Here is a 14,885-nt window from a genome sequence, read left to right as displayed (position 1 = left end):
TGCTTTCCAAGTACACATATCATTAAAAAAATTTACTTTCTGGAGTGTGTCCTAAAGAGTAAGTAATTAAAATAATGCTTAAGAATTTTTGATAATATAACTTTGAATTAACTGGAATATCTAGCAATTTCATGTAGTGTCCTCATGGTATCTTGATATTACATTGATTTCAGAATCTTTATAGGCAAAAATTACAGTGAATCTGAAATGTCTTCTTAAGTGTTTATGCTTCTACCCTTTGTAATCAGTTTTTTTAAATAGTTAAAAGTAAATCTTCAATATGGTTAAGTAGAAGAAAGGATTAGATGAGGGTATCACACTATATATTATCATATAATGCACACTAACTAAATTTATTTATTTTCATCCTATGACCCAAGAGAAGAATATTAAGCATGAAACTTTACCCTATGGAAGACCCAGAGTTCTCCAGAAGAAAAACACCATCTGTCTTCTTTCCCAGCACCAGTTTATGAGTGGATACAGCCAAGACATCTTAATGCCCCTTTGGACATCCTATACCGTGGACAGAAATGCAAGTATTTGTCACCTCTTTATGTGTGGCTATTTCAAATTAATGATTAAGCAGAACATTGAATGCATAGTTTCTCACTGTTCACCTTGGCTTTATACTCAGTTCCTGCATTAGAGGAACACTGAACAGGGAGTCAGAAAAATTCAGTTCCAGTTCAAGCTCTGCCACTGAGCAGCTGCATGATTTTGAGAACTCAGACCAAATTTCTTCTGTGAAATGAGGGTTGTGCAGTAAAGAATTCTGTTTTGGGCTGGGCACAGTGGCTTATGCTTGTAATCCCAGCAAATTGGGAGGCCGAGGCAGGCGGATCACGAGGTCAGGAGATCGAGACCATCCTGGCTAACACGGTGAAACCCTATCTCTACTAAAAATACAGAAAAATTAGCCAGGCGTGGTGGCGGGCGCCTGTAGTCCCAGCTACTCGGGAGGCTGAGGCAGGAGACTCCAGCCTGGACTACAGAGCGAGACTCCATCTCAAAAAAAAAAAAAAAAAAGAAAAAGAAAAAAGAAAAGAATTCTCTTTTCCCTCCCTGACCCCAGTTTTAATATTTTATGATTCCAATTTATAATTGCAGGAAATCAGCCTTAGGATCAGTCACAGTTACCCATTTCTAAATACATGCTGTGTGAGGACAAGTATTTCCCTCAGCCGTCCAAATCTAAGGGAGCCCTCACTGTTTGGCAAAGCCATTAGAGCTCAGTAACATCATTGCATGTACCATCTATAGGAAGACACGAGCCCAAACCAGGGAGAGACCAGAATCCTGCCCACCACCAACACCAGAGGAGTTAGGCCTTGAAAAGAGTGAGGGCAAATATCCCAGAATAAAAGTAGCCTTCCCCCTCACTCATGGTCCCCTGGGTGCTCTGGTAGAAGAAGAAATGGTGAAGGAGATGGTGCTGGAAAGAGAGAAGGGGGAAGATGAGATTTTGGTCTTACATGGAATTGAAATTTTAAACTGGGATGAAACTGAAAGTGACTGGCAAGGTACAGGATGCCCTAAGGGAACGACAAAGGGATTTGAGAGGGCATAGTGGAGGGCAGCAATTTGATTTAAAAAATAAAATTATTTTTACTAATCAGTGAGATGGCCAAATAAAAAGATAGGGAAATGTCTGTTTATATATAATTTCTATGTTCCAAATATATAATACACACATATATTTATATAAAGTTTCTTGAACTTTGATTTAAAAAATTTTTCAAGACTGTCTTCAAACACCAAACACTTAAAAAAAATTTTCACTTTGTGATTGATCAGTCTACACCACTTTTTATAGGCACCCCATCCTATTTATTAATATTTATACCTTAATTATGGTGTTCCTTGATTCCATTTTCAGTTTTCTTATATAATTAAAATGCATGACTTTACAGTCATTGCGATGCTTGAGGTTTTTGAGTTGCTGTTCAGTGACTCTCCTCCCTTACTCCAGCGACTTTTGGCAGTGTAGTTAGCTATGGAAGATAGACTCAGATCTCTAAAAATCAGCATTTTACTATATAAAAGCTTAAAACTGGCCAGGCGTGGTGGCTCACACCTGTAATCCCAGCACTTCGGGAGGCCAAGGAGGGCGAGTCATGAGGTCAGGAGATCGAGACCATCCTGGCTAACACGGTGAAACCCGGTCTCTACTAAAAATACAAAAAATTAGCCAGGTGTGGTGGGTCACACCTGTAATCCCAGCACTTTGTGGGGGCTGCGGAGGGTGGATCACCTGAGGTCAGGAGCTCAAGACCAGCCTTGCCAACATGGTGAAACCCCATCTCTACTAAAAACACAAAAATTAGCTGGATGTGGTGGCAGATGCCTATAGTCCCAGCTACTCGGGAGGCTGAGGCAGGAGAATCGCTTGTACCTGGGGGACAGAGTTGCAGTGAGCCGAGATTGCGCCACTGCATTCTAGCCTGGGTGACAGAGAGAGACTCCGTCTTAAAAAATAAATAAATAAATAAAAGTTTAAAATTGTAGATAAAAACATTCTAAACATTATTTCATATTAGCGTAGCAGAATCTGAAAATATTTGCACAAATATGACAATTAGTATCTTTAATATTTTAAAGCATTTTTACACTTTAGTTAGAAAAAAAGATGAATATACTAGTAGGAAAATGGGAAAATAGTCAAGGACATGAGCTGACAGCTAGAGCTTCCTAATTTTATGATGTAGTTCACCTTTAAATATTAATAAAGCAATTTTCTTCTCTGTGCCTGATATCTGAGAGTTCTTTTCATTTCGTTCTTCAGGACAGTTTCTCTACGGAAGACTTTTCCAACTGTCTGTACCAGGACTTTAGAATTTCTCTTAGTCCTGTCCATAAATGTTCATTTTATAAAAATAACACCAAAGTGAGTTATGGGTTCCTCTCCCCACCACGTAAGTTTTTTCCTCTCCTTACCTTCCCTTTTCTTATGCTCTTCTCCTTTTTGTTTTCTTTCTTGTTTATAAATCCTACCATACATTATTTATTGGTGAAAAATTGTGGATTTGGTCTAGAACTACCAACGGGAAAATTTTAATCATCTAAAACTTAAATTTTATAAAATGTTCTTTTTGTTGGGGGGTAGTTGATTTAGTGCAGATGTGGAAGCGGCACACTTCATGGTTCCTTTCTGCATTTCTTTCAAACAGAATTTGAGAATACTGTGAAGTTGGAATATATATATATATATCAAGTCGGAAGAATATATCAAGGTTCTTAGGAAGGAGATCTAACTTTGTTGTTTAAAAAGAAAATGCGATTGTCAGAGAAGTAGGTAAAGGTAGAGGCTTAAATATTCTTGCTTTTTCACTGATCCAGAACCTCTAGGGAATGGCTTTTTTGAAGCTAAGTATACTATTTTTTGAAATGGCAAATTTGTATGTTGATGAGAAGCCATTTTGCGGCCAGCCTTAAAAGGCAAAAATCGAAACCTACAGGTGCTCAACTACCATCAGCATCCAGTTCAGTTCCCAGAGTGTGTGTCTGAAGTCAGAACTTGGCTATTGCATTATAAAAATAGACTAGGTCCAAGCCTCAAATTCATACAGAGAAGCCTTGTATGGCATTTCGAGACAGACATCCTGTGATGTTTTTTCTGGGTAGCAGGTGTTGTTCTGGAGCCAGATGTTCTCTTTTTTCTTTTCACTGTGAAAAAGTGTAAGGAAAGAAGATTGTCAACACAATTCCTTTTAGCTGAAATAAGGTCAATAAAGTTTGAATATGTTTAATTTGGGGCTCTTGTTATTAAAGTTTATGTTTCTTTGACATGCTCATCTTGAAAAGACTTAAATATTTTATTTTTGTAAAGGACTTGACCAAACACATTACATTTTCCCTTGACCCAGTACTTGGGAAAGTTTTTCAGGTTTAAGATGGTACTCAGCTAGTTTTTAAAAATGCTCGCCTCTGCCATGAGAAACTATAATTTCTTATGTTATTTGTGAAGAATGAAAAATTTGTCCTCTTTTCTCTTTGTAGAACTAAATAAAAATTCAAGTGGAATATATTCTGAAGCTTTGCTTACTACAAATATAGTGCCAATGTACCAGAGTTTTCAAGGTAAAAAAATGTTAACTCTATATTTGATAATTTTAATTAATTTCTGCACATATAGGCATAATTCATATGTAATAGGACTTATGGTCTAGATTAAATGAATTAATACCAAATACATTCTTAAAGGTTTAACTATGAGCATACTAGTACACAAAAATTCTACAAATATGAGAATTATCATATATTCCAGTATCCATTCTGCTTTGTATTTAATTGTTTGCAAACATTTTTGGTGGGAAAGTATATGATGCGCTTCCTAAAGTTATTCAGCTAATACAGTCTGCTATCGCTTATATTAACTTTCATTCGGCTTCCTTATTTAACTTTTTTGAAGTTCTTGATAATTGTCTGTGCTTTCAAATGAATAGATTTTACATCATCATTTACTTGCAGCATTTGACTTTTACAGGAATAAAAATATAGTTACTTATATTGATGTATAGAATATCAAAATATAAGCATAAAGAGAGTTTTTACTCTAATATATATCTAGAATACTTGTGAATATTTCAAAGTTAATATTCAGATATTAATAGGAAATCTGAATAATATGCCTTGTTTGTGTTTGCAATGTTGCTATGCTTGATGATGACATATGATCACAATTTGAACATGATGTACTTGTTCAGTGATACCTCAAACAGAGGGGTTCAGCTTTTGTCTGTGAGTCCTTTCAAAGTCCAAGGCTGAACAATGAAGTTTTGGCCTCACACTAAGATTGGAGCCAAGGCTGGGTGTGGTGACTCATGCTTGCAGTCCCAGCACTTTGGGGAGGCCAACTCAGAAGGACTGCTTGAGGCCAGGAGTTCAAGATCAGCCTGGAAAACAGTGAGGCCTGGTCTCTAGTCTCTACAAAAAATTTTAATTAACTGGGCATGGTGATGTGCACCTGTAGTCCTAGCTATTCTAGAGACTGAGGCAGCAGCATCTCTTGACCCCAAGAATTTGAGGCTGCAGTGAGCTATGGTTGTGCCACTGCACTCCAGCCTGGGTGATATAGCAAGACCCTGTCTCTAAACAAAAAACACAAAAAGCAAAGACTGAAGCCAAACTTGACTTTATCTTTATTTACTATAAATGCTAATTTTGAATCATGGTGTTAGTTTATTTCACATGACAACATGGTACCTTGTTCTTTTGAAACTACGCTGTCTTCTATCTCGTTTCAGTTATATGGCGCTACTTTCATGACACCCTACTGCGAAAGTATGCTGAAGAAAGAAATGGTGTCAATGTCGTCAGTGGTCCTGTGTTTGACTTTGATTATGATGGACGTTATGATTCCTTAGAGATTCTGAGGCAGTAAGAACATATTTCATTACTCTTAAAAATAGGAACCAGATGGGATTACCATCCAGTTGAGTCAACAGAACCTTTTTTATCCAGTGTCATATGTTTGTGTATGACATTTCTGACTACACAGGAATCCTTTTGAAATATCTGATCAATTTTGGCGTTTTGCTCAACATTCAGTAAAATATTTTTTAGGTAAAAGAAGTAGTGTTTCTCACCCATTCAGTTCAGTTGAGTAATTTTTGAGCTCAGTTTAAATGTTGAACTCATTTAAGATCTCTGTGTGGCTAATTGTTAAGGTATGATCTTAATATACTGTCATTCAGAAGATGAAGAACTCTATGGTGTGGCTACAGATATCTTGAGTCTAGGAATGAATAGTGTTATAAAGCTGGAATGCTTGGGAGTCTGGTGGCCTTGGGTGACTGTTACACCTTTTACCCAACTCTGGCTGGAAGGGCATGATAAAAAGCAACCGTCTGAAGGAAACCATCAGTGGCGCTTTTTTAAAAAAAGAGATGGAGAGAACATTTTGGAAACTGGTTGATCTTTATTAAAACAATAATTTCAGTAGTTTGGGAAAGAATTTCGCTGTTAAGTCCGTAGGAAAAAGACTGAGATTCCACTGAGATTCATCCCCTCTCAGAACTTTCCTACTCTCCCAGGCTGACTTAGATTATATGTGACTTACAAAATACACCGGAGAGCACATCAATTTGTAAAGTTACAGTTTTTTACTTTCCCTTGAGGCATAAAGCTGCCTTAGAAACTGTAGCACTAGAGAGGATAAAGAAGGGAACTGCATATGCTTCCTACCCACGGCTTCACCCAGAGCCCTCTGTTTAAATAGTTTTATAGATTATGATTCTACATAAGGTCATATTTGAAAACAATGATTCCACTACCTTAAGTTTTGAAAGATATTAAAAAAACAAACAGCCTTAAAATGAAAAGAAATAGGAGAATGACTATGAGGTAAAGATGTTTGGGACATCTTTGATAATATACTGCAGTTTAAAAGATTAAGTTATTAAGATAAGGAGGAAAATCCAGTTAGAACAAACAATTCATGACAACATGTCCTCTCTGAAGGGGCTGAAATAAAAAATTCCTAACCAGTTCTTTCTCTGCCCACTATTTGTCTATAATGGCCTAGAAGTTAAGACTATCGGTAATGGTTTATACTCTTGGTCATAAGTGTTTAAAAATGATATTTTGTTTTCTTTAATGTTTCAATTTCAGTGTCTTTAAGTAGAACTAAAAGAATTCCAAAAGTCAATAAATTTCTACAGAAAACAAAAATTATTTGGACTGGGTTTATCTGCCTGTCTTATTATTACTCTGAATCTGGCAGAATATGTTGAGGCATTGTGATTACTGGCTTCTTATATTTAATTATTTGTTTGAATTTGATTTTTATATGTATTAAAAGCGTGCTCTACTGAAATAGTCATCAAAAGGAAGATAGTTATTTCTTTCTTAAAATGAATATTGGCATATTTTACAGAAAAAGAAGAGTCATCCGTAATCAAGAAATTTTGATTCCAACTCACTTCTTTATTGTGCTAACAAGCTGTAAAGATGCATCTCAGACTCCTTTGCACTGTGAAAACTTAGACACCTTGGCTTTCATTTTGCCTCACAGGACTGATAACAGTGAGAGCTGTGTTGTAAGTAGCTTTTGTATATTTACTTTGCATGTTGAAAATCTAGACATACGCATATTTGTTTGTGTCATACATCTGACATTACAGTGAGAGAAAGCACAACTCTTGAGTATACATGGACTTTGAAATTACAGTATGCTTTTAAATTTGATCTTTTAAGATGACGTATCTTTGGGGAAGACTACCCTTGTCTGCTTTTATTTTTCATTTTCTTTTTTTTTTAGAGAGAGGGTCTTGCTCTGTTGCCCAAGCAGGTCTTGAACTCCTGGCCTCAAATAATCCTCCTGCCTTGGCCTCCCAAAGTGCTGAGATTGCAGGCATGAGTCACCCTGCCTGGCCCCTTTGTCTGGTAAAGATACTAAAAATCAGATCAGAATCAAACTTTGTATGGCTTAACCACTAAAGTCTAGGTTTATCTGAAGTATGGATTTTCTCTTATTTCAAAACTGGATTTATAATTTCAAAGTGTCAGCACTGTTATAAATTAGTCTTAAAGTTGTTAGACAACATTTCAAATTTTCTATGCATCACTTAATTATAAAAAATATTTTCCTTTCTTATCCTGTTGTCATACCAGTGTGTTTGGGAATAATTGTTTTATATTATCTTATTTGCTCAGAATTTAAAAAATCTACATTGTAGATTGGGACATCATGACTGCATAACAGTTTAGCTTTTTTTTTTTTTTTTTTTTTTTTTGAGGCAGAGTCTCGCTTTGGCGCCCAGGCTGGAGTGCAGTGGCGTGATCTCGGCTCACTGCCAGCTCCGCCTCCCGGGTTCACGCCATTCTCCTGCCTCAGCCTCCGGAGTAGCTGGGACTACAGGCAGCCCCCACCGCGCCCGCCTAATTATTTTTGTATTTTTTTTTTTTTTAGTAGAGACGGGGTTTCACCGTGTCAGCCTCGGATCTCTCGACCTCGTGATCCGTCCGCCTCGGCCTCCCAAAGTGCTGGGATTACAGACGTGAGCCGCTGCACCCGGCCTTTTTTTTTTTTTTTTTTTTTTTTTTTTTTTTTTTTTTTGAGGTGGAGTCTCGCTCTGTCGCCTGGGCTGGAGGGCAGTGGCGTGATCTCCACTCACTGCAACCTCCGCTTCCCGTGCTCAAGCGATTCTCCTGTCTTAGCCTCCCGAGTAGCTTGGATTACAGGCGCCTGCCACCATGCCTGGCTAATTTTTGTATTTTTAGTGGCGATGGAGTTTCGCCGTCTTGGCCAGGCTGTTCTCGACCTCCTGACCTCGGGTGATCTGCCGGCCTCAGCCTCCCAAAGTGCAGGGGTTATAGTCGTGAGCCACTGCGCCCGGCCCATTTTAGCAATTTTTAAGTTTTTCCTTATGGTGAGCCAAAACATTTTTCTTTCAGAGTACTTCCCACATTTCCGTTTTTTTTTTTTTTTTTTTTTTTTCCATTGAAGTGACACCAAGTACGTCTTGACCTGAATCTGCAAAAAGATGTAACTTTCATACCAGTCCTAGTGAATGGGTGGTAGGTATACCTGGAGTTAGGATCTTGAGATCCAGTATGAGCTCATCAGGGAAGAGTGCTGCATTCACTCATTCATTCATTCACTACTACTTTGATTCAGCCATTCATTCCTTTGATATTTATAATCAAGTGCTCTAGGTACTGAGGACACAGAAGTAAACAAAATAGTGAGCTCTTCTCTGGGCCCAGGAGTAGAATACAGTGGTCCATTTGCCATTCTTGATGGTAGTAGTCTTTGTATATATCGTTAAAATTCATGAAGATATGTCTCTCCTTGTTTCTGTGATAAACTTTCAGAATTACTTGTTCCTATAGAACACATTTCTCATTAAGTTATTTTTCCCCTTATTCTTCAGAATTAAATACAGAATAGCATGACTTTAGTTGGTTGCCTGATCTGACTCCGCTGAAAGTTGTCAGTTTTGTGGGCATTCTTAGATACATGCAACCATTGCCTGCTTCATTACTTTCTTTATTTTGAGAGATTATATCGTCATTGAATGCATCAATTAGAGTAGGGTTCTGCAGCAAATAACAGAAACGCCTTTGCAGTGGCTTAAGCAAGTCAGAGATTCCTCATAGAACAGGAAGTCCAGCTGTGCACAGTCCTGGGATGGCGCTTTGGGTCAACTGCACCACTGGGGACCCAGAACTTTTCCCTCTTTCTGCTCCACCATTCTTAGCATGTGGCTTTGGCCCACGTGGACGTCTTCATGCATCTTTGTAGATAACACATTCTCATAAAAACCAGTATTTCTGTAGTATGTTTGCACACATCATTATATTTGATCGTCAAAATAACCCAATGAGGAGGATACAGATAAAGGAATCAAGATTTATATGTTAAATAACTTTCCTTAGTTTACCCGATAAGATAGTCACAGAACCAGTCTCTTTTTAAAAAATTTCCAACTTTTATTTTAAGTTCAGGGGTATGTGTGCAGGATGTGCAGGTTTGTTGCATAGGTAAATGTGTGCCATGGTGGTTTGCTACACAGATCATCCCATCACCTAGGTATTAAGCCCAGCATCCATTAGCTGTTCTTTCTGATGCTCTCCCTCCTCCCCCCTGCCCTCCAACAGGCCCCAGTGTATGTTGTTCCCCCACACGTGTCTATGTGTTCTCATCCTTCAGCACCCTCTTATAACTGAGAACATGCAGTGTTTGGTTTTCTGTTCTCACATTAGTTTGCTAAGGATAATGGCCTCCAGCTCCATCCACGTCCCTGCAAAGGACATGATCTTTTATGGGTGCATAGTATTCCATGGTATACATGTACCACATTTTCTTTATTTAGTCTATCATTGACCACATACACCATAGTGTTCCATGGTGTATATGAACCACATTTTCTTGATCCAGTCTATCACTGATGGGCATTTAAGTTGATTCCTTGTCTTTCCTATTGTGACTAGTGCTGCACTGAACATATGTATGCATGTATCTGCATAATAGAATGATTTATATTTCTGTGCTTATATACCCAGTAATGGGTTTGCTGGATCAAATGGTATTTCTGCCTCTAGGTCTTTGAGGAATTGCCACACTGTCTTCCGCAGTGGTTGAACTAATTTACACTCCCTACCAACAATGTAAAAGCATTCTTTTTTCTCCACAACCTTGCCAGCATCTGTTATTTTTTGACTTTTTAATAATAGCCATTCTGACTGAGAACCAGATTCTTTATATTAATTCCCATATTCTTTCTACCATGCCATGTAATTTCTGTTTTCCGACTTTTTTTAACTCCACACCATTGAAGTTTCTTAAACCAATTTAATGCAGGATCATCTTTTCCATGTATACTTTCTTTTTCCCAAACTTGATGCATCTAATTAAACAAACATACATGGTATGTATTAGAAGGAAAGCTACTCGAGAGGAGAGATGATGCCTAACAAATCATATGGCATGTTCCACTTTAGAGCTGAAGTCTCATAAATGATTAAACTGGGAAGATGGAGCGTGTATAGAAGTGAACTGAGTGTCCTCTTGGTAACTTGTCTTTTATATTTCTTATTCTGCTAGCATGGGAAGCATGAATCCTCATGGGTTGAAGAACTGTTAATGTTACACAGAGCACGGATCACAGATGTTGAGCACATCACTGGACTCAGCTTCTATCAACAAAGAAAAGAGCCCGTGTCAGACATTTTAAAGTTGAAAACACATTTGCCAACCTTTAGCCAAGAAGACTGATATATTTTTTTATCCCCAAACACCATAAATCTTTTTGAGAGAAACTTATATTTTATATAGTCCTCTATCTACACTATCGCATTGTTCAGAAACTGTCGACCAGAGTGAGAACGGAGCCCTTGGTGATGCGGACATCTCAGGGAAACTTGCGTACTCAGCACAGCAGTGGGAGAGGGTTCCTGTTGAATCTTGCACATATTTGGATGTGTAAGCATTGTATACATTGATCAAGTTTGGGGGATAAAGACAGACCACACCTAAAACTGCCTTTCTGCTTCTCTTAAGGGAGAAGTAGCTGTGAACATTGTCTGGATACCAGATATTTGAATCTTACTATATAAACCTTGATGGCATTGGGCAAACAGTAGACTTAGTAGGATTGGGGTAGCCCATGTTATGTGACTATCTTTACGAGAATTTTAAAGTAGTTCTGGATTTCTTTTAAGTTGGAGTTTCATTTCTTTTCATTTTAATCAAAAAAACAAAAAATTAACAGAAGCCAAAATACTTCTGAGATCTTGTTTCAGTCTTTGCTGTATATCCCCTCAAAAGCCAAATTGTTAATCTTGTTTGTTTGTTTATTTTTTTTATTTTTTGATTGGATTTCTTTAGATTTAATGGTTCAAACAAGTTCAACTTTGAGGGACGATCTTTGAACATACTTACCTATGATAAAATCTTACTTTGTATTTGTATTAAAAAAAAGAGAAATATTCCCATCCTGCTCACTGGTAATTAACATAGGTTTACAATGGCTTTAAATGTGGCCCTTTGACTGTTAAAATTGTATCTTATCTTTGGCGAAACTTCAGAGCACCAGTCAGTACATGCAAGGTACCATTTTTTACTGAGATGGTAGGAATGTTTCTCTCTGTGCACAAGACTTACCCTACCACTGCAGAGCTGTTCTCTGTTAAGCGGTGCACTTTGAAGTTCCATAGATTGAAGAGAACATGTCACCTCACATCTTCTTGGTGGACATGATAAATGACACAGTGATCTTGATTTCTTTACTACCTTGACTGTACCTTTTTGTCCCTATCTGTAAATCTTCAAAGATTGCATTAACTTTTAGGCTACCTAGGTCCAATTTAGGTATAATATCAGTACATACACCAAAGATTTTTATATATCCTTCATATGATCATTCTTTAACAGCCTAAGGGCCAGCTGCAAAGACCTTTGGAAAATCCAATTTGCAACTGAAAATTATTTAATAATTTTGGAAGTTTTTTTGTTTGTTTGTTTGTTTTTAAGTTCTGCAGTTTCCTGAGGCTCTGTATATGATATTTTTTTCAGCCTGCTTCTCTCTTGTTCAGATTAGGTAATTTCTATTCTTCTGTCTCGAAGTTCAGTGATTCTTTCTTCTGTCTAATCTGTTCTGCTGTTGAGCCCATTTATTCCTGATTTTTATATTTTAGTTATTGTGTGTTTTATTTCTAAAATGTCCATTTGGTTTTTTTTTTTTTATATCTTCTATTTGCTGAGAATTTCTGTCTCTGCTGAGACTTTCTACATTTTCATTTGTTTCAAGTGCATTTATACTTGCTCGTTGAAGCATTTTTATAATGGCTGCTGTAAAATCCTTATCAGATAATTCCAACATCTGTCACCTCATTGTTTGCATCTACTGATGGTCTTTTTTCCATTCAGAAGCATTTTCCTGTTTCTCGGTGTGTGAAATGATTTTTTATTGAAACCTGGATATTTTTAGGTATTATGTTATGAGACTATGGGTCTTATTTAAACCTTCTGCTTTAGGCAACTGTCTCTGATACCACCACAGTAGGGGAATTGGGAGTACTGCTTCATTATTACCAGGTGTGGCTGGGAGTCCAGGTTCCCTAGTCAGCCTCCCTTGATACTGAGTGACAGGGTCCCCTTGTTACTACTGAGCAAGGTGAGAATTCAGTTTCCCATTAGGCCTCTATTGATTCCTCCCTGGCTGGGATGTGCAGGGCACCTTTTGCTGCACCCTGGGAATCTCCACTAATGCTGTGGGACAGGAGTGACCAGGAAGGGCTTCATTACACCAGGTGGGAATGAAATTCCCAGTGGCCTACACAGCCTTCTCCAACACCACTCTGGTGTTGTATTCTTCCAGCACACAAACATACACAATTTAACTCAAAGCATCTTAGCAGAGCTTAATTAAATGGATAGATGCCTGTTCCCTTTTGCTGGACACCAAGAATACAAAAATAGGGGAGCTGGGACACCTCTTCACAGCTTGGTGAGAGTGTAAGTCTAGACTCCCCACTCAGCATTTGCTGGTATGGGTGGGGCCATGGTTTTTTCCATGGTGTTTGGTTGGAGTAGAACCATTTTTACCCTTGCTTGGCTACCCTTTTCTGGTCCTTTGGCAGGAGAGAAAGCGGGACTCTTTTAGGGTTTTTTTCCCCTGCATTTGTTGACATTTCCAGGTTGCTGACTTTTTCAGCTCCACGTTGGAAATATATGAGCTGAAAAGAAAATGCAAGGAACTCATCACAGTGTTGTTCCTTGGGCCCTGATGTTCCCAGCCTGTCCGTTTTCTCTGTACTGTTCAGAGTCTTGCTGTGTTTTAATATAATATACAGGATTTTTATATGCATTTAGCAGAAGGATATCTACTCTGTCTTTGTAGAAGTGTCTCACTGATTTTTATATATTCTTCCAGCACACAAACATATATAATTTAACTCAAAGCATCTTAGCAGAGCTTAATTAAATGGATAGATGCCTGTTCCCTTTGCTGGACACCAAGAATACATAAAAGAACAAGTGACAGCTTTGTCTGTCTTAGGGAGAAGAGGCAGCAGAAGTGTAAAGGATCCCTCAAGAGTGATAGATGTTATCATGAAGCCACAGGAGGGTGCCATGCAGCACAAAAGAGACTCTGGATGCTTCTTGGTAGTAGAGGCAGTGGCTTCCCAGCCTTGGGGCTAAGGCTTGTAGGGTGAATTGGAACTTTTCAGATGAGCAAGGCAAAGAAGGGACCTTCTAACATTCCTTGGATGGAACATTTTTGACATTTTTCCCATTTACAGCTACTTATATTTTCTACAAGTGTCACTGTGACCAACTTATGGACAAATATACTTTTTCTTGCTTTGTTATAATAATCTGTTCTTAAAGAAAATGTCACTCTCTACATTCTATGCTGACTCTTAAGGAAAGAGCACCCACATCTGCTCCTACTTAGCTTTTCTTCTGTGGTTCTTACACAGTATGACTTTTTTCTTTTGTTTTCTTGGAAGAGACTCCTCCTTTCTTTCCTTTTCTTGAAAGAGTTTTAAACTGATAAAATGGCAAAAGTGACTGATCTCTACTCCCTAGTTTGAATGGTAAATTCAAATGTGAATGGTAAATTTAAATGGTAAATTCCCATGAACATGTATGGAAATGCCTTTATCCTACTTTCTCCAGTAAAGGCTGTTCTTAGCTTTTCAAATGCAAAGTAAAACCTTATCCTGATTTCTACTGCCATGCCACAAGTCAGTACTTCTTTTTTTTTTTTTTTAAGAAATGGAGTCTCACTCTGTAGCCCAGGCTGGAGTGCAGTGGCCTGATCTTGACTCACTGCAACCTCCACCTCCCGGGTTCTAGCAATTCTCCTGCCTCAGCCTCCTGAGTAGCTGGGATTACAGGCGCACGCCACCACGTCCAGACAAGTTTTTGTATTTTAGTAGAGATGGGGTTTCACCGTGTTGCCCAGGCTAGTCTCGAACTCCTGAGCTCAGACAATCCCCCCACCTTAGCCTCCCAAAGTGCTAGGATTACAGGCATGAGCCACTGTGTACTTCTTAAGTGAGGTAAGTAACTTCCATAGAAAATTTCCATCAGTTCATTCATGAAAGAACAGAGTACCTGGCAGAACTTAAAAATGTTTCCAAGAATCAGAGAAAAAAGGACAAACCTTAGGGAGAAGAAGGCAGATGCTCATGTTCCAGCCAGGGAAGCAGCTGCGTAGAGTACAAGGACTGTTAGGTCTGCTGGCCGTTCCTATTTAAGGAGACAAGATGGGCATGGAACAGGGACCACCCCCTCCTCTGGGAGAAGTTGTTACCCCCTTCACTTTTCCTCTGTCATTACCCACAGTCACTTTCCTTCTTTGTACTGTGGTAGGTGTTTACCCATCATAGGAATGGGCCTTTGAACTTTGAAACTGAATGTGGTGATTACA

General features: G+C 38.4%; 1 protein-coding gene across 2 annotated transcripts in view; it reads left to right on the top strand.

The window, feature by feature from the left end:
* ENPP1 (ectonucleotide pyrophosphatase/phosphodiesterase 1) overlaps nt 1-14,159 on the top strand; it is an 82,912-nt gene extending 68,753 nt beyond the window's left edge. The window contains exons 20-25 of one of the 2 annotated variants that reach the window (XM_010357612.2): nt 381-535; nt 2,786-2,915; nt 4,000-4,080; nt 5,247-5,379; nt 6,878-7,040; nt 10,550-14,159. In XM_010357612.2, coding sequence (XP_010355914.2) covers nt 381-535; nt 2,786-2,915; nt 4,000-4,080; nt 5,247-5,379; nt 6,878-7,040; nt 10,550-10,720 — 833 coding nt within the window. In that variant the 3' untranslated portion in view covers nt 10,721-14,159. Of the gene's footprint in view, nt 1-380; nt 536-2,785; nt 3,296-3,999; nt 4,081-5,246; nt 5,380-6,877; nt 7,041-10,549 lie in introns of those variants that run through there. The other variant, XR_004056929.1, reaches the window with a different exon arrangement.
* Nucleotides 14,160-14,885: the final 726 nt, after the last annotated feature.

Source organism: Rhinopithecus roxellana, chromosome 4 (genome assembly GCF_007565055.1).
Source record: "Rhinopithecus roxellana isolate Shanxi Qingling chromosome 4, ASM756505v1, whole genome shotgun sequence".
NCBI lineage: Eukaryota > Metazoa > Chordata > Mammalia > Primates > Cercopithecidae > Rhinopithecus > Rhinopithecus roxellana.
The sequence above is the reverse complement of the archived record's forward strand: the minus strand, read 5'-3'. Positions and strand labels throughout refer to the sequence as shown.